This window comes from Galeopterus variegatus, unplaced genomic scaffold (genome assembly GCF_000696425.1).
Source record: "Galeopterus variegatus unplaced genomic scaffold, G_variegatus-3.0.2 Scaffold2835, whole genome shotgun sequence".
Lineage (NCBI taxonomy): Eukaryota > Metazoa > Chordata > Mammalia > Dermoptera > Cynocephalidae > Galeopterus > Galeopterus variegatus.
The window spans coordinates 1-18979 of record NW_007728946.1 but is presented as its reverse complement, the minus strand read 5'-3'; the positions used below and the strand labels follow the sequence as shown (position 1 = coordinate 18979).

Below are 18979 nucleotides of genomic sequence, written 5' to 3'. Positions count from 1 at the left end.
GGGGGGGGGGGGGGGGGGGGGGGGGGGGGGGGGGGGGGGGGGGGGGGGGGGGGGGGGGGGGGGGGGGGGGGGGGGGGGGGGGGGGGGGGGGGGGGGGACATTAGAGGAGGGAGGGTGGTGCTAGAAATAATGACTGGAAAGAGTTAAAAAACAAGAAAGCAGTGAGGAAATGGAACTGGTAGGCCTGATATTCAAGAAATCTGGCTGTAAACAGGAAAGAAACAGAAAGGATAGGCCTTAATTTTTCAGTGGAAAAGAAAGTGAGGTCATCTGCCACAAGATAGAGAATTAAAAGGGAGGATTACAGAGAGCTGGAAAAGTTTAGGAAAATAGCCATGAAAGAATGTAAGAAAAACAGGAAAAAAGAACTGGAGAGAAGCCGTGATCTTGGCAGAAATTAACACCAAGTTATATTACACTGAACCTGCTAGTTTTTCTGTGCTTTTTCTCTAGCAATGTTCTGTGGCCTAGAAGCAGAAGACAAGAAAACTAGTTGATAGGTATGATTCAAGATAACAGAAGTGCGCTGGCTGGTTAGCTTATTTGGGTTAGTTCATTTTGGTTAGACAGCTGTGTTGTAACACCAACGTCAAGGGTTCAGATCCTTATACTGGCCAGGTGCCAAAAAACAAAGGAAAAAAAGATAACAGAAGTGCTTACTTAGTATAGATGATCAAAATGAATGAAGAAAGCAATGAAGATAGTATCAAAGTGGCTGGTCATAGAGGTCTAGCTAGCCATAAGGGACTGGTAGACTCAAAGAAATGGGAAGGGTTAAGAACTAGAGAACTAGAAGGGGCCGGCCTGTGGTTCACTTGGGAGAGTGTGATGCTGACAACAACAAGTCAAGGGTTAAGATCCCCTTACCGGTCATCTTTAAAAAAAAAAAAAAAAAAGAACTAGAGAACTAGGGCTAGCCTGTAGGCTCAGTTAGTAGAGTGTGGTGCTGATAACAACAAGGTCAAGGGTTTGGATCCCTACACTGGCCAGCTGACAAAAAAAAAAAAAGAACTAAAAAACCTAAGGAGGTCAAAAAGCTGATTCTGTGGGTTTGAGGTAGCGAAAAAGGTGACTGGTAAGGAAACTAAAGTGATGGGGAGCACCTGAAAAGAAAGCAGTGTCATAGGTAAGGTCCAGACTGTAGGGATTCTAATGTGCAGCTGGTTTGAAAATACAAAAGATGGGCCGGCCCGTGGCTCACTTGGGAGAGTGCGGTGCTGATAACACCAAGGCCCCGGGTTCAGATCCCATATAGGGATGGCTGGTTTGCTCACTGGCTGAGCGTGGTGCTGACAACACCAAGCCAAGGGTTAAGATCCCCTTACCAGTCATCTTTTTAAAAAAAAAATAATAATACGAAAGATAGTCAAAGGTCTCATGCTGAGAACTATGAAATCAGAGTATTATTCTAAAGGTGCTGGAGACACTGAAAACAATAGCAAAAACAAAGTGGAGAAAAAATTTGACATGAGAGGTCTGGGTACTTGTGGGCAGTAAGTTTTAGAGAAACTGCTATAATTGCATGGCAGTATCTTCTACAAAGATTAGAGTTGCAGTGGTAGATCAATGACCTGGAAGAAGTAAAGGAAAGTAAAAAGCAGTCTATTCCTTCTTCTCTCCCATAGTCATACGGGACAGAAAATACCTCCTGGTAGCAAGGTAGGATGAGATGTGATATCTGGATTTTCATTAAGTTAGGATAAAGAAAACAGTTAAGAGTAAAGAGAAACGTTCTAGAAGACATTTTTAAAACACACTTTAAAAGTTGCTAGTTAAAGAAGAACCTGCTGGGTAGAGAGCAGCAGGAAAGATATGGTACCACCCTGAAATGTGAGGGTGGGGAGAAGGAGCAGAGACCCGGGTTGTCATTAGGTACCATAAGATAGGTAGGCTGAGGTAGAAAGAACACGGAAAGCAGCAAAATAAGCAGAAACAGCACATTTTAAAGCAGATTGCGCGTACCACATCACACACAGTGTCACTTCTACAGAAGATGACACACGCAATGAGGGCTACAAAAACAAACACCTTGCACAGTATTTTACAAATTGCTTTCACATATAATTTGATCATCATTCGGTGGATATTATTACTATGTACATTTTTCTAAAAATGACACAATTAGAATGCGACAAAACCATGATGAAAGCCTTGATTCTAGGGCCGGCCCGTGGCTCACTCGGGAAAGTGCGGTGCTGATGACACCAAATCCACGGGTTCGGATCCTATGTAGGGATGGCCGGTTGGCTCACTGGCTGAGCATGGTGCTGATAACACCAAGCCAGGGGTTAAGATCCCCTTACCCGTCATCTTTTTTTAAAAAAAAAAAAAAGAAAGAAAAGAAAGCCTTGATTCTGTTTCCAACACATACACCTCACATACACAGCAGACACTTCAGCATCTCTAGCCAGAAGCAACAGTGGGTTCTTATCAACTTGTTAAAGGGTTTGGGAGAAAGGCCACTAAACACCTTCCTGTATAACCCCTCAATCCCTAACATCATCACCGGAGAAGGTGGAGAAGGGTGGAGCCATCAAGGAGAAAACTTAAGCTGAAAGTTGAATTAGGTTCCTCTTCCTCTCACATCTCTGGACCTCAGTGACCCAACAAATGAAGATGAGGGAGAGTGGAATAAGCACTATGTAGCAATGAGAAGATCTTCAGCAGATACAGCTTAGAGAAAGAGTGAAAACAGGGCCGGGGTAGGGAAGAGAGCAAGTATACCTAAGAGATGGGGGAGGGGAAGAGGAGGAAGGCAGGAATTAGAGGGAGCTGAGAGTGTAGGAGCTCCTATGGCTAGAGAACCCAAAAGAAATATGGGTGTTCAAACTGCTGGAGAAAAGCTAAGGGCTCGTGAGGGTCCTGGAGCAGGGACCAGCATTGAAGGACCCCAGGATTTGGGTGACCGGAAGCAAAGACCCCCAAACACGAGACCAGAAGGGGGCGCAGGTGATACCCCGTAGGAGAGAATGAATGGGGAAGGCGGTCCGGGGGGCGGGGCAAAGGAGGGGCCCCGGGATGGGCGGGGCACAGGCCCCTTTCTACGTCCGAACCCCTGCCCCGTGAGCCCGGGAAGAAGCGGCTCCGCGCGTCCCGCACTCACCGCCGGTCTCGTCAGTTACATAGGGAGTCGCCATCTTGAAAACGCAAACCACTTCCGGCGCGAGGGGGCTGGGGTCCCGCCCCCCTCCCCACCGGAAGTGGAGTCCTGAACGTAGCAAGCCACCATTTTAGTCTTAAAGGGAGAGTGCACTATTTCGTGGGCGGAGGCGGAGGAGGAAGCGGAGAGGAGAAGCTGAAATAGTAAAATAAAGCCGTGGGCTCTTTTACTGCCACCGATACCATTATTGAGCGCCTACTACGTGTAAACAGTCCTCTGGGTGCCGAGAGAAGTTTTGAGGCACAGTCCCTCTCATCCCAGGCACTCCGTACGTCCGGTACCTGTGAGGGCAAAGGACGTACCCGGAAAGGGGGCTGATAAATGAGGAAAGGAAGAATATGCAGGCTATGGCCTGTACCCAGGTCCCAGGGCGTCTTGGTGACATGGGGCAGGCAAACTCCAGGAACGCACTGGGCCGCACGAATGTTACTGGGGGCAAGTGAAAGATCCCAACTAACCCTCTCTAAGGAGGTGGCTAGGTCGAATTCGCGTGCCGATGGGCCTCGGTCGCCCAGCTCAGCTCTCTGGATAGAGAGACCCGCGAGAGAGGCGTGCAAGGCGGAGGGCTCTGCGGGTCGGTCACCTGTCCCCGCAGCCTCAGGGTTGCCGGCGGTTTCCATGGCCGAGGTGGTGGCGGGCCGGATCGGGCGGGCTGCCCAGCGGATTCGGCAGCGAAGTGACGAGGGCGCAAGTCACTTTTTGCTCCAGCCTCCTACCCCCGGAGCCTCCTCTGGCTGGGCCTCAGGATCGGAGAACAGGGTGAAGGCTTCTGGGCGGACCCAGTTAGTATTCTCATTAACCTCGTCCAAGCCTCCGGGCGCTGGGGATGGAAAACTGGGCAACTCGCCAATAATCCGGGCCGTAAGGTCACTCCCTTTCTAATCCTGCCCTGCCCTGTCCCTTGCTATTCTTCAAAGAAACCCAAATGTACACCCTCCCCTGCTCCTTTCAGCAACTTTTGTTCCTCCAGGGCTAAATCCTGTTAAACTTGTTCCCCTACAGCCTGGGTGGGGCTGGTTGAAGGTTCCTCTCCTCAGGTGTCGGCTCTTCCCTGCTCCACCTCCATATTGGCTTTTCCTTATCAACCTTTTACCTTCCTTCATATCCCCCACTTCGGCTTAGGTTAATGTCCATCAGTACCCCTGGAAACACGGAGGAGAGGTGGTAAATGTTAGTGACTATCTCCAACGCTAGGCAGAATGCCCCCCACTAAAAAAAAAAAAAAAACAAAAAAACAAAAAAACAGAGCAATGGCTGACTAGGACCTTTATAAGACAAATTAAGCCTCAGAAGTTTTCTTGTGACCAGTTTGCCTTCTCCATCTCCTTGACTTCCACTAGAGGCCCAGCTCAGAACGTCTCAAAAAGACTAATTTAAGAACTATTTGCATACAATATACAGTTATTGCAAGTGTTCTGACAGTGCTATCCTTAACACCTGCTCTTTTACCAATTGTACTTCAGTCCTGCCCCATCTAGCATCCTGTCTTTAGCCTTTTTACTAGGGATAAGAAGAAGTGAGACTGTGGGATGAAGCCTCTAAGAACTAGTGAGATACATTGGTCTTGACTGAACTACCTGAGGAGTTGTCTTTGCAGCTTCCAAATGGGCTGCTCAATGGACCTTTCTGCAAGGTGGAGTCCTAAAGTGGTCCCTGTTCACTAGGCTCCCCACCATACCCTCAGACATCCTGCCCAGCTCCGATTTGACAGGAAGTGAAACTCAATTGTCAGTTTAGTAGACCAGCCTGGTACCCAGCCCTGGGCCCCGGATGTGGCCCCTCCACCCTGAGGAGGAAGAGAGGGGAAAAAAGAGGCTGGGGAGAGTAGCTGTTGTTTTTTCCTTTCCCTTTGTTCATTGTGGTTTCTTTCTTTCTGATTTTTATGATGTGGTTGATTAAAGAAATAAGCACCTGTAACTGTAGGCATTCGACGCCTCCTCCTTAGATGTTTCTTGGCCTTTCTTCCCCCACCTCCACCAGTAACTGACTTGGGGTATGATGAAGCACAGATCCTAAAGAAGATACAAAGAAACCTAGTGTAAGAATGAGTCCACTTTATTCTTTATTAGAGAAATAGCCTCATACCCCAGTTTGAAGTCCCAAAATATGTCTTCAAAGGAGTGTCTTTAACTTTATGTAGGGACATATATGAAGATGATGGGGTGAGAAACACAGGTTATACATAGAGTGGTATCACTTCAAGTGTTATTTGTAAAGAAAGCTGAGTGCCTTGAGGATTAGTTTCATTCCAGGATTTCTAGATGAGGGGTTCAAGGGCAGAAAACTGATTAGAATAGGGCTTAAGGGACCTACTCTTACTTATATTGTGTGTTTGTTTAGGGTGGTTCAGAGCAGGGAGGCTTTACACACACATCGAGCCACTCTTCGGTGCAGTCCCTAAACTGGGCTGTCTTTGCCTGTCCTGCAGAACTAAGTACAGGACCTGGTATATAGTAGGCCTTCAAAAGTGTTGATTATGGGGCCGGCCTGTGGCTCACTCGGGAGAGTGCGGTGCTGATAACACCAAGGCCCCGGGTTCGGATCCCATATAGGGATGGCTGGTTGGCTCGCTGGCTGAGCGTGGTGCTGACAACTCCAAGTCAAGGGTTAAGATCCCCTTACCGGTCATCTTTTTTCAAAAAAAAAAAAAAAAGTGTTGATTATGACTGAGGAGTTCATATAGGAGGGGAAGAGGAAGCTTTGCTAACGGTGAAGAAAATAGTGTAAGAATGAAGGATGGGGAGTGGCAGGGCCCTTATTTTTTTAAGATTGGTGATCAGAGGGTGAGACCTGGAGGGGACACAGGAGTAGAGAAACAGACCCTCTCCAACACCTGCTCCAGCTCTCTAATTAAGATGCAACAACAATACTCCTAAACCTTATTACTCTGCAGGAATATTTTTGGTAAAAGTGGAGGAGTGTCTTCCAACAAACTTGTCTTGAATAAAGAACCGCTTAGATCCCTCTGTTTCCACTAGAGGGCCTCGTGTATTCATTCCCTTTCCTCTCCAACCCCCACCAAAAATATGTATATATTATGTGTATATGTGTAGAGTATGTGTGTACATATACACACAACACATACACATACCTATACCCTTCCAGTCAGAGGTCTCCCCTCCCCCTCTTTTCCACTCCCAGGTGTATGAGGGACAATTCCAGGAACCCAAGGCTTTGTTCCTCTGCCCTACTTCAGTGAAGGGTAGGAGGGAGCTAGGCAGGAGTTGGGGTGGGGCCAGGTAGCAGGATGCCTGGGTCCCCAGTTCCTACCACTAGGCCTCTGTCTCTCTCCCTTGCTCTACCAGCCTCACCACCATCCATGCTGCCCCAAGAGCCTTGACAACTTCAGAACAGTTTAAAGGCCGAAGCGGAAAGGATCTCCTTTCACCCCCTACTTTTGGCCAGGGCTTTACCCACCAAAAATATGTATATATTATGTGTATATGTGTAGAGTATGTGTGTACATATACACACAACACATACCTATACCCTTCCAGTCAGAGGTCTCCCCTCCCCCTCTTTTCCACTCCCAGGTGTATGAGCGACAATTCCAGGAACCCAAGGCTTTGTTCCTCTGCCCTACTTCAGTGAAGGGTAGGAGGGAGCTAGGTAGGAGTTGGGGTGGGGCCAGGTAGCAGGATGCCTGGGTCCCCAGTTCCTACCACTAGGCCTCTGTCTCTCTCCCTTGCTCTACCAGCCTCAGATGGTGGTGAGGCTGGTAGAGCAAGGGAGAGAGACAGAGGCCTAGTGGTAGGAACTGGGGACCCAGGCATCCTGCTACCCTCTCTTTAATTCTAGGGTGGAGGTTTGGGTGCAAAGAGATGGTGGTGAGGCTGGTAGAGCAAGGGAGAGAGACAGAGGCCTAGTGGTAGGAACTGGGGACCCAGGCATCCTGCTACCCTCTCTTTAATTCTAGGGTGGAGGTTTGGGTGCAAAGAGATGGTGGTGAGGCTGGTAGAGCAAGGGAGAGAGACAGAGGCCTAGTGGTAGGAACTGGGGACCCAGGCATCCTGCTACCCTCTCTTTAATTCTAGGGTGGAGGTTTGGGTGCAAAGAGATGGTGGTGAGGCTGGTAGAGCAAGGGAGAGAGACAGAGGCCTAGTGGTAGGAACTGGGGACCCAGGCATCCTGCTACCCTCTCTTTAATTCTAGGGTGGAGGTTTGGGTGCAAAGAGATGGTGGTGAGGCTGGTAGAGCAAGGGAGAGAGACAGAGGCCTAGTGGTAGGAACTGGGGACCCAGGCATCCTGCTACCCTCTCTTTAATTCTAGGGTGGAGGTTTGGGTGCAAAGAGATGGTGGTGAGGCTGGTAGAGCAAGGGAGAGAGACAGAGGCCTAGTGGTAGGAACTGGGGACCCAGGCATCCTGCTACCGGCAGCTGTGTCGTCAGGAGAGGGGCGGCCCCGCGACTGCCGCGTCTGCCTGGCCCGTCCCCTCCAGCCCAGCCCGGGTTCCAGGTCCAGTGCCGGCGCTTCAGCTCCGACCGCGCGCCCTACCCCGGCAAGGTAGAGACCCCACAAGGCTCCGCCGCCTCCCACTCTCCCCCATGGGAGCAGTCGGGGGCCGCGGGAGGGGACGCCCCACGGGCTGGGTTAGGGCTGCTGGGTCGGGAAGGAGGAAGCGTGACAGCTGGAGCGGGTAGCTAGAAGGGTTTGCGCCGGGACGCAGGGGGCGGCGGGAGAGCTGGGCCAGAACCAGGCAGCATTTCCCCAGACCTTCCCCTCCATACCTCCCGCTCACTCGGAGGGATGGACAAGCTCGGTTCCCAATGACCCGACTCGGAGTCCCTTTTGGAATCTCCGCAGTGCCGCATGGGTGGAGAAGTGTTCTTTGGCCCCCTGGTCCCCAACTTCCCACCCTATCCTTTCCACACCTGTCACTGGGAAGTTTCTGAAAATGTCTAGGTCTGAGTCCCACTTTTCAACTTTAAATAGGAGAAATGAGCTTTAATGAGGAGGAAATGCAAATGTTATTGGGCATCTCTCAGCCTCAGAACATACAAGCCCACATCCCCCAACCATGCCAACATTGTAACTTCCTCCTGTACTACGCAATGACACCCTCCACACACACACAGGCACACACACATACCACCCCCTTTACCAGGCAACACTACAATCTGCGATGTCTCTGGAGGTTTAATGAATTTTGAGGCTTCAAGCCAAATGATTCCCTCTCAGGGGCAAGGAAGAATAGACCCTCCCTCAGTCCTGGGAAAGAAGATACACTCCTGGTGTTGTTAAGGGAGTCAGAAGTCCAGGTAACCAGGCCTGGGCCTACTCCTTGGGGTTTCTTGCTGGACAGCTTGAATGTTCTGGGGGCATAGCTAATTCTTGAGTAATCGTCAACTTACATGATTTGGAATGTCAGCAATGAATGCTGAAGTGAAAAAGGAAACTTTAAATGTTAGCACTGGCTTTGGAAATAATATTTATCTTTTGGTTACCAGCAATTTTAGTATTTGGTGTTTAAAATTAAATCTAGAGAACTAGAGGCACTAAGATTTAGTGGAATGGCTAAGGACAGGGTGTCTCAAGTCAAGTCTGGATGTGACCCTGAGAGAGTCACTCTCTCTCTGGGCCTCAGTTTCCTCCTGTGTAAAATATGAGTTGGCGACTCCCAGCTCTGAGGATGTTCTAGGATTCTCTGCCTCCAAGTCAACCTCTTCCTTTCTCACCCCAAGTTGGTAGGGGCTGGCAGGGAAACCAGAGGAGGGAAAGGAAGAATGAGTCACAAATAGCTGGCAGGCGGGGCAGGGAGCAGACCTCACCTTCCCAGCCCTGGCATTCGCCTGGACTAGTCCAGGTTATAGCCTCAGGGTTCGGATGGAGTTGGAGGACAAAATTGGACTTGTTCCAGGTCTTTAAGTCCCCAGGATCCTGCAGTTTGCTGCCCTTCAGCTCCAGGGGCAGCCACACTTTCAATGAGAGAAGTCAGGAGTCCAACTGAACTATCCCAGCAGCCCTTATGTCCAAGGTCCCAGCCAAGGGATGTCCTTGTACCCTGACAGTCTAGTTTCTAGCCACCTCATCATCCTCCCAGAGTCAAAGAGCAGGAGCCTGATACTACATGTCTGCATCTGACATATATAACAGGAAGGGAAGGTGTCCAACTGGGCTTCACTGTTGCTGGGAGTCCCTAGAATTTATGCCTTCCTGGCTCAAAGATACCATTTTTCCTAATCTCCAGATATGTTTTTCTAGGTACCACCCTTGTATAAGAATGATAATAGCTGTATTAGCCCATTTCTGTTGCTTATAACAGAATACCTGAAACTGAGTAATGTATAAAGAAATGAAATTAATTTCTTACAGTTTGGGAAGCTAGGAAGTCTACAGTCCGGGGGCACATCTGGTGAGGGCCTTGTTCTTGGTGGTGACTCTCCACAGCAACTCAGGGTTTCACTGTGGGGAGAGAAATGAGCTGAGCAAGAGAGAATTAAGTCTCAATCGCTGTCTTTATAAAGCCGTCAGAACCACACCCATGACCACCCATTAAACCATCAACCCATTACTCCATGGAGTAATGGATTGTTCATTCACTAGGGCAAGGTCCTTGAAATCTATTGACATCTTAAAGGCCTCACCTTTCAAATACCATAATTGGATTTCCCACCCTCTTAACACTGTTACAGTGGAGATCAAGTTTCCAGTACGTGAACTTTTGGGTGACACATTTAACCAATAGCTAATGTTCATTGAGTTCTTACTCTGTGCCATGCAGTTTGCTAAGTATATTGCACATATTATCTTATTTAATCCCCACATTGTGACTGATTTCTATAGGTACCAATTTTAACAATGAAAAAACTGAAGTTCAGGGAAGTGAAATGACCATATAAGGGCTAGGAGTCTAATCCATGACTGTCTAATAAGAAAGTCCATTCTCTTAACCTCTATATACTATATACTCTACTACTTCTCCAAGTTTAAGACCTGGGGAGCTAGGAAGGGGCAAAAAAGAGTAGGGTTATTGTGAAAAGAAAGACAGGGGAGGTGTCCTGCCCTCTGTCTTTTTCGTCATTCTTTGTTTGCTCTTTCCCTGTCACTTTCTCCCTCAGATTACATTTCCTAGAACTTTGGTGTTATCTAAGAATCCCTAGAGGGTAATCAGAGAGGGTAATTAAGCCATACAGGCCCCATTAGCCATAAGACTGTTATATATTCATTAGATCTGTTGGCAGCAGAAGTTGGAGTTAGATTATAGTCATTGAAAAGGGCCAGATGGGCAGAGTCCTTTCTCCAGGATGTCAGTGTCTCAGAACTTCCTTCTAAATGTTCCCAGAGAGCCCCTAGAACAGGAATGGTGTGCTGCATAGAGGTAGACAGCACAGATATCCCAAGGACAGGCTGCAAAGAAGGTTCTTGCACCATCAGAAAGGAAAGGAGCTGGGTTATTCTTGTTGGCTCTGTCTCCCTGAGCCTGACCCAACAAGCCCTAATGAGTTGATGGAGGTCAGAATATTTGATGGAGCACCTCAATAAATGCTTTTTAGCATCATTCATTATTTAACAAATATTTATTTAGCACCTACCATATGTGTTCCAAATTATCTCATAGTCCACCATGACACTCTGGCATCCCATTTAACCATACTTGGATTAATAGTCCCAAAATATGACTCCCCAGCTGTACACAACATTTGTACAACGAATATTGAGCACCCATTACATCCTGGGCACTGTTTTAGATACTGGAGATCCAATGGTGAACAAAATTGAGAAGTTCCTGCCCTTATGGGACTTACATTTTGGTGGAGGACAAACGATAAAAAAAGAAGCAAATAAATAAGGAAGATAATTTCTACTTTTGATAAGTTCTGTGAAGCAAAAAAGGAGAGTACTGTCCAACGGAGGGGGGCTACTTTCAGATGGAGTGATTAGGGAAGGTCTCTTGGAGGAGCTGACATTTCAGTTGAGGCAAGGAGTTGGCTGGAGCCTCGGCTTTTCCACTTATCAGCTGCCTAAGAAGTCACAGCCTCTCTGAGCTCCAGTGTCTTTCTTCCCCTCTCTCTTTTTTGGGTCCAGTTTCTTCATCTGTAGAATTGCTATACCAATAATTTCCTGTCTTGCAGGATTTGATTTTAATTGTTAATACAATAATAACTACCATTTCTTTAGGCCTCCTATACGCCAGGCATATATGCTAGGCACTTTTCATCTATTACTTTACTTAAGCCCTATAACTGTGAAAGATAGGTATCATTCTCTCCATTTTACATATGTAACTTGTAAAGTAACAGTGGTAACAGAGCTAAGAATGGAACCCAGATATGACTGGTCCTAGTTCTGTTTGACTCCCAAACTGTGCTGTACTGTACTAAAGTAAGTATATTATAGTTATTATTGTTATTGAATCATCCAGGCAAGTTAACCTCGGTGACTTGGTCTCTAGGCCAGTGGTCGGCAGTATCCACGTGATGTGATAGCTCCTCTTTGGTCCCTGGGTCCGATAGCCGAAAGTTGGGGCTCCCTAAACACTTCTAACCTAGTAGGGTGGAAGGAAGACCCCGGCATCCCAGACTCCGGCACTCTGCTCCACCCGCCCGGCACTGGGAAACCAGGCGGGTGCCCAGAGCCTTCCTCCCCCACCTCCTCCCCACCCCGCGCGCCTGGGTCCCCCGCCCTTCCCCAGTGGAGCTCCGCAAGCAAACCGGGGCCGGGGATAGGGACCCGGCCAGAGCTGGTTGTGTGTCGCGCGTCAGAAGCGCTAGAGGTCGTTGCGGGGCGTGGGTGGCTCGGGGAGTAGGTGGCTAAGCGGCGCTGCGGGCTGGGGCTGGAGGCGGAGCAAGATGGGGTCGTGGCCCGGGAGGCGCGCTAAAGCAGTAAGCAGCACCGGAGGGCTGAGACTGCGGGGACCCGAGATGGGAGAGACTGCAGAGATTGAGGGTAGCAGGAGAAGACGCAGAAACAGGCGAGGGACACTCACAGAAACATATACAGACTGTGAAAGCCGGGGTAGAGGAGGAGGTGGTCAGATGAATCAAGACAGAATGGGTGAGAAGTCAGAGGGCAGAAAAGGATCCAGAAATGGAGGAGAGAAAGTCAGAGATGAGTCAGAGAAAACAGAGACAGAAGGCAGACACTGTCAGGGAGAGCAGAGACACAGGAGAGAGGGACACAGGGAAAGGAAGAGATTTAGGGAGGGACTCAGAGACAAGGAAAGAACAGAAATAATACTGGGTTCACTTATCCTTGTCTTTGACAAAAGAAAAAGAAATTTAAAAAGAGAGAAAGAATAGTGGGAGTAGAGACTGAATGGAGCAGACAGAAGGAAAGAGATGCAGACAGCTGGCTCTTCCCACGGCAAGCTCTTGTCATCTTCCTCCAGGTCTACCCTCTGCAGAGATCCAAGCACCGGAAGTATTACTACGACGCTCTCTTTGTGGCCATCCTTAAGAAAAACAGAAAGATGGCCAAGGAGAGGGGCCTAATAAGCCCCAGTGATTTTGCCCAGTTGCAAAAATACATGGAATGTGAGTCTTCCTCCCAGCCCTCCAGTTCTGGAGACCCTACCCCGGGGACTCCCTCCTCCTTCTCATCACACACACACACACACACACTTCCCCCAGTTCCCCCCACCCCACATTTCCCCCAGTTCCCCCAGTGGTCTTGAGCCAGTCTGTTCCTATGACTGGAAAAGGGAGGAGAGGGACATGGGGATATGCCTGAGGTCTGAGCTCTCTACCAACCTTCTCTGTACCTTGACAGCTGGCTCCAGGTCTCAAAGAAAAGGAGTAAGGGCCAGCCCGTGGCTCACTCGGGAAAGTGTGGTGCTGATAACACCAAGGCCCCGGGTTCGGATCCCATATAGGGATGGCTGGTTCGCTCACTTGGGAGAGTGTGGTGCTGACAACACCAAGTCAAGGGTTAAGATCCCCTTACCGGTCATCTTTTTTTTTTTTTTTTAAAAGGAGTAAATAGTGGTACCACACTGGAGGATCTGAAATGTTTTCCATTCTGTATTTCTGTGTTTCTTCTTGGAATTTCTTCTTTCTTCATCTCATTTAAATATTTTTTTCCTGCTGGATGTCTGGGTGGGACTCTGGCAGAAGGCACAGAGAGCCAAGCTGGACTAATGTTCTGCTTTTACTCTCTTCGCACCCTAGACTCTACCAAAAAAGTCAGTGATGTCCTAAAGCTCTTCGAGGATGGTGAGATGGCTAAATATCTCCAAGGAGATGTGAGTGGCAGCTGGGAAATTCTCTTCTTGACCAACTCCTTCCATCTTGTTTTTGCTACTCCATTGGGATCCCCCAGCTTCCATGGATTATTCTGGGCCCAACCTTCACTATCAGTATCAGTATGGATAAATCAGTATCCATTGTCACTGCAGCCATTGCTTTAGGACAAAACAAGAGATTCTATTAACTCAGGACTTGGTGCAAGAAACTATACTCCTGCCTCAGCTGCTTCTCAGCTTTGTACTTACAGTCTCTGTCCCCGCTATTCTCAATTCTTCAGTACCCAGCTCCCACCCTGCAGACTCCCCAGGGTAATGGTCACTCTCATCATAGGCTGTCGGGTATGAAGGATTCCAGCAATTCCTGAAAATCTATCTGGAAGTGGATAATATTCCCAGTCACCTAAGCCGGGCACTGTTTCAATCCTTCCAGACTGATCATTCAGATGAGACTGTGAGAAAAGGTATGGTATAGCAGTTAGGAGTGGGCTGGGCCTCCAAATGAAAAGTCAGATTAGTGTGGGTTTGGGCATGAGAGTTGAATTGAGTCACATATTGTGGGCATTTTGGGGGAGAGACTGTGGAGGGTGGTCAGGCTGGTCTAGGAGCTAGAGTAGGGAAAGTTAAAGGGGAGAGTTGGAACAAACAAAGGAGAAGAGAAGAGCCAGAGTGGAGGGTGTCCTGACATCAGATCTGCTGTACTATTTTTAACCAGATGTGGTGTGTCTTAGTGATGTCTCCTGCTACTTTTCCCTTCTGGAGGGTGGCCGACCAGAAGACAAGCTAGAATGTGAGTTGCCATTCTGTATTGGGGGAGGAGGAGGTGAAGTGAGAAGGAGGTGTTCCCCAGCCTCCCTTACCCCCTTACCTCGTTCTTTTTTTTTTGTCCTTTTTGAGACCGGCTGCACCGCGCTCAGCCAGTGAGCGCTGGGAGCGCACCGGTCATCCCTATATAGGATCCGAACCCGCAGCGGGAGCACTGCTGCGATCACAGCGCCGCACTCTCCCGAGTGCGCCACGGGCTCGGCCCCCTTACCTTGTTCTTTCAGGATTTTTAAGGGCTGACAGAGCTAGATAAATTGGGGCCAGAGAATGGGCCTATTTCTTCTGTCCCCCCAGACTACTTATATCTAATGCCATCTACCATAGTCACCCCAGTTCCCCTGTCTTGTACATTCTCATGTAGGTGGCGTGGGACGTTCTTGGGATGTGAGAATATGTGCTGTCTTCCCTATCAGATTCACCGAGGGTGGAATCCATGCCTGTTTCCCTCCCTTTTTGTTTCCTTTCTTGGTCCCATCCCAAGCTCTAGGCTCTTCACCCAAAAGCTCTTTCCCTATCTTTGTTTCTCCTGTATTCTGGTATGAATTCTTTGGGTATCACTCACAAACTGACCCTGGCCCCCCTAAAACACCCCACAGTCACCTTCAAGCTGTACGACACGGACAGAAATGGGATCCTCGACAGCTCAGTGAGTTGGGGAACCTGTGTGCTGGGCAAGGGAGTATGAATCTGTTTGTCTGTGACCTCCTACCCCAACTCTTCCAGGGTCTTAAGAAGCAGAGGACGCTAGAGGGAGAGGTTGAGTCCTTTAGGGCTAAATTTGGGAGTAGGTGCCAAACTCTTGACCTCTAAAAGAGAAGGTTGGAAACATGAATTGGGGGCTGCCTTGCAAAGATGCAAACACATTCATTTACTTGGCAGAGGCACCTGAGAGTTAGAGGTGGGTCTGGGGGTGAAATCCGGGAACCCTGATTTCTGGAGAAGAGTTTGGATGGTGGTAGTGAGTGAATATGGCTGTGGCTCTTATCCTCTTTGCCCCAGGAAGTGGACAAAATCATCCTACAAATGATGCGAGTGGCTGAATACATGGATTGGGATGTATCTGAGCTGAAGCCGGTAGGTAGTCCTTCCTTCATTTTTTCCCTTCTTGCACATTCTTCCCTGGTGACTCCTGCATCTGCCTTACCATGTCTCTGACAGGCAGCCTGGTCCCCTCAGCTAGGATAGCTGGGCTGGGTACCCTAAGAGACGTGGAGAGGTTTTGAGACCACTCATACCAAAAGTCCCTCCCCACTCTCTGATCAGATTCTTCAGGAGATGATGAAAGAAATTGACTATGATGGCAGCGGCTCTGTCTCCCTAGCTGAGTGGGTCCGGGCTGGGGCCACCACCGTACCACTGCTAGTGCTGTTGGGCCTGGAAATGGTAAGTAGGAGAGACTTGTGAGTTTGAGTAAGATAGCTGCCTTGGGTTGTGCTCACCAGAGGTTGGTCTTCTAAGGGCTTAGACCCTCCCTAGTATCTGCTGTGCCCTCCAGACTCTGAAGGATGATGGGCAGCACATGTGGAGACCCAAGAGGTTCCCCAGACCAGTCTACTGCAACCTGTGCGAGTCAAGCATTGGTCTTGGCAAACAGGGGCTAAGCTGTAACCGTGAGTGAGGGGACCTGGGAGTGTGGGAGAAGAGGGACAGCCCAGCTGTCTGTGGGAGCCTGGCGTTCTGAACTTAGGGAGACCTGGGTTTGAATCCTGGGCTCTGCCACTGACTAGTTATGTAACAGGGGGAAAGCCACATAACTTCCTTATGCCTTAGTTTCCTCAACTGAAAATGAGGTAATTGTGGGCATTAAATAAGTTGATGCAAGAAAAGTGCTTCACACGGTGTGTGCACATACTTAAAAATGCAATAAATATTATTTATTATTATTTTTGTTATATCTGGGTGTCCCATGCATCATCCAACTCAGTTCCTGCCTGGCACGTGGATGATGTGGGGACAGACATGGGGCAGCAGTTGCCCTTTTAGGAGGAAGAGTGAGGAAAAGACACAGTTCTTGGAGTTGAGCCCGTACCCCAAACTTTAATCCTCTGCCACACCGTCACAGCAAGGGTTTATATGTCTTGCTCCAGTAAGTGATCCTGCCTCGCCCCCAGGTAAGGAGGAAATAGGGGGAGGAGCTGCAGCTAAGGCTCTGACCTTCCCTCTCCCCTCAGTCTGTAAGTACACTGTTCACGACCAGTGTGCCATGAAGGCCATGCCTTGTGAAGTCAGCACCTATGCCAAGTCTCGGAAGGACATTGGTGTGAGTGACCTCACACTCCCCCACCCCATCACCACCCGCGCCCTGGCCCTGACCCTTGGCCCATTGCTGCCTTCAGCCCCTCCTTCCCCCAGTCACTGCCGAGACCCTCCCAGACATGGGACTGCCTTTCTCCCTAAGGTTCAATCACATGTGTGGGTTCGAGGAGGCTGTGAGTCCGGCCGCTGCGATCGCTGTCAGAAAAAAATCCGGACCTACCACAGCCTAACCGGGTTGCATTGTGTATGGTGCCACCTAGAGGTCAGTTCAGGAGTTTTCCCTCCAGGCTATGCGTGAGGGCCCTTTCTCCCTGGCCAGGTCTCCCTTACAGCCACAATTGCCCCTGTTCCCAACAGCTCTCTTTCCAGTCCAGACCTCCACGTTGAGGCAGGGTCACCTACATGATCTCTCTGTGTTCACCTTGTCTTTCAGATCCACGATGACTGCTTGAAAGCCATGGGCCATGAGTGCGACTGTGGGCTGCTCCGTGATCACATCCTGCCTCCGTCTTCAATCTATCCCAGCGTCCTGGTGAGACCCTCAGGCAGCAGCTGGGAGGGGACAGGAGTGCCTTTCTGATTTCCCCCCCACACACACCGACAGACACACAGAATGACTTTTAGAACAGGGAGCCTATACTTTTAGGATTCAGGTTAGACTCGTGTTTGGGGATTTGCACACAATCCAGTTTTCCTTCCCTCTGTTTTGTTCTCCTTCCAGGCCTCTGGACAGGATCGTAAAACTAGCAAATCAAATCAGAAGACCATGGATGATTTAAATTTGAGCACCTCTGAGGCTCTGCGGGTACAGGGCTGAGGGGCTTGGGCTTCATGATGGTAGCTGATTCTTCACTGGAGCCCTCAAGGGAGGAAATGAAGTGGGAAAGCCTGGGGGTGGTGCCTGATCTTTAGAAGCTCCATCCTGGTAGGGGAGGGCAGTGAAAAGTGGAGGGAGGGGAAAGCATCTTGATGGAATGCCGGCCCTCTGCCTCTGGCTCCAGGGCCCATCTTAACCCTGACAAAAATCTGCTTTCCTTATTCTTATTTTCTTCCCAAAATGCAGATTGACCCTGTTCCTAACACCCACCCACTTCTAGTCTTCGTCAATCCTAAGAGTGGCGGGAAGCAGGGGCAGAGGTGAGGAGAGAGATACTGGGTCTTCTAAGATGGAGACGGAGGGCCTACAGATCTTGGAGGGAGGAAGGGAATGTGTGTATATGGAGGAGGCATGCCTCAAGGAGGAAGAACTTCAAGAGGGTGGGATACAGAATATAACCCTCCCCTCACCCCCACCATGAGCTTTCCTTTTTCCTTCACACAGGGTGCTTTGGAAATTCCAGTATATACTAAACCCTCGACAAGTGTTTAACCTCCAAAAGGATGCTCCTGAGCCAGGGTGAGTTTAGGTTAGGGGCAGTATCACAGTGTTTTTCTGTGTCTGTGTATCTATGCATGTTGGGAGAGGAAGGCTATATGACCCCAAGAGGCGAGAATTCAGAGGGCTTCTCTCCCTAAGGTCACTGGTTATGCCATCCTCTGAGCTCTCTGACCCATCTTTGTCCTGCTCTCAAAGGATGAAGATACCAATTTTTCCTTAACCATTGAAGAGTGGCTATAACTTTCTCCTCTGTCCTCTTCTCTGCCCTTTTGACCCAAGTCTTTTTTTTTTTTTTTTTTTTTTCCTAAAGATGACTGGTAAGGGGATCTTAACCCTTGACTTGGTGTTGTCAGCACCACACTCAGCCAGTGGGCGAACCGGCCATCCCTATGTGGGATCCGAACCCGAGGCCTTGGTGTTATCAGCACCGCACTCTCCCGAGTGAGCCACGGGCCGGCCCTGACCCAAGTCTTTTGACAAAGGTGAAGAGAGTTGGGGCCGGCCCGTGGCTCACTCGGTAGAGTGCGGTGCTAATAACACCAAGGCCATGGGTTCGGACCCCATATAGGGATGGCCGGGTCGCTCACTGGCTGAGCGTGGTGCTGACAACACCAAGTCAAGGGTTAAGATCCCCTTCCCTTACCGGTCATCTTTTTTTAAAAAAAAAAAAAAAAAAAAAGGTGAAGAGAGTCATAGGAATGAGAGACAAGAAGTAATCTGCCTGTCTAGGAGTTATGTAGCCTCGGTCTTGTCATCCTTCTTCATCTTCTCTCTCTTCTTTTGTCGCAGGCTCAAATTCTTCAAAGATGTTCCTGATAGTCGGATTTTGGTGTGTGGTGGAGATGGCACAGTAGGCTGGATTCTAGAGGCAATTGGTCAGTGCAGGGAGAAGCCCTGGGCAAGACACTGGGGCAGTGGTCTTCCAGACCTGCCTCCCTCCATCCTTCTCTTCACCTGCCTCCCCAGACAAAGCCAGCTTGCCTTTTGTGCCTCCTGTTGCTGTGTTGCCCCTGGGCACTGGAAATGATCTGGCTCGTTGCCTAAGATGGGGAGGAGGTAAGTGGTTAGAAATTGGTGGGCTGGCTGGTTGGCTCAGTTGGTTAGAACTCAGCCTTGTAGGGACCGGCCTGTGGCTCACTCGGGAGAGTGCGGTGCTGATAACACCAAGGCCACAGGTTC

General features: G+C 49.4%; 2 protein-coding genes across 6 annotated transcripts in view; one reads left to right on the top strand and one right to left on the bottom strand.

Annotated features, from left to right (window-relative positions):
* The window catches only part of WIBG (within bgcn homolog (Drosophila)), a 17057-nt gene extending 13175 nt beyond the window's left edge, over nt 1-3882 (bottom strand). For 2 of the 5 annotated variants that reach the window (XM_008583121.1, XM_008583120.1), the window contains exon 1: nt 3619-3882. Coding sequence is in view for 3 of the 5 variants with exons in the window: in XM_008583120.1 (XP_008581342.1) it covers nt 3619-3780 (162 nt within the window). In the remaining 2 variants the exon portion in view is untranslated. Of the gene's footprint in view, nt 1-3103; nt 3154-3618 lie in introns of those variants that run through there. The other 3 variants (XM_008583124.1, XM_008583125.1, XM_008583122.1) reach the window with 3 other exon arrangements.
* Nucleotides 3883-7576: 3694 nt separating this feature from the next.
* On the top strand, nt 7577-18856 carry LOC103599056 (diacylglycerol kinase alpha-like; the record flags this gene model as incomplete). Its single annotated transcript, XM_008583145.1, has 17 exons — nt 7577-7664; nt 12490-12634; nt 13268-13341; nt 13676-13805; nt 14057-14131; nt 14763-14812; nt 15166-15240; nt 15430-15549; nt 15662-15776; nt 16338-16426; nt 16565-16684; nt 16856-16954; nt 17144-17227; nt 17486-17559; nt 17744-17818; nt 18590-18675; nt 18767-18856. Coding segments are annotated over exons 2-17 (1420 nt in total), but the record flags the coding sequence as incomplete, so codon positions are not given.
* Between the last annotated feature and the right edge of the window lie 123 nt (nt 18857-18979).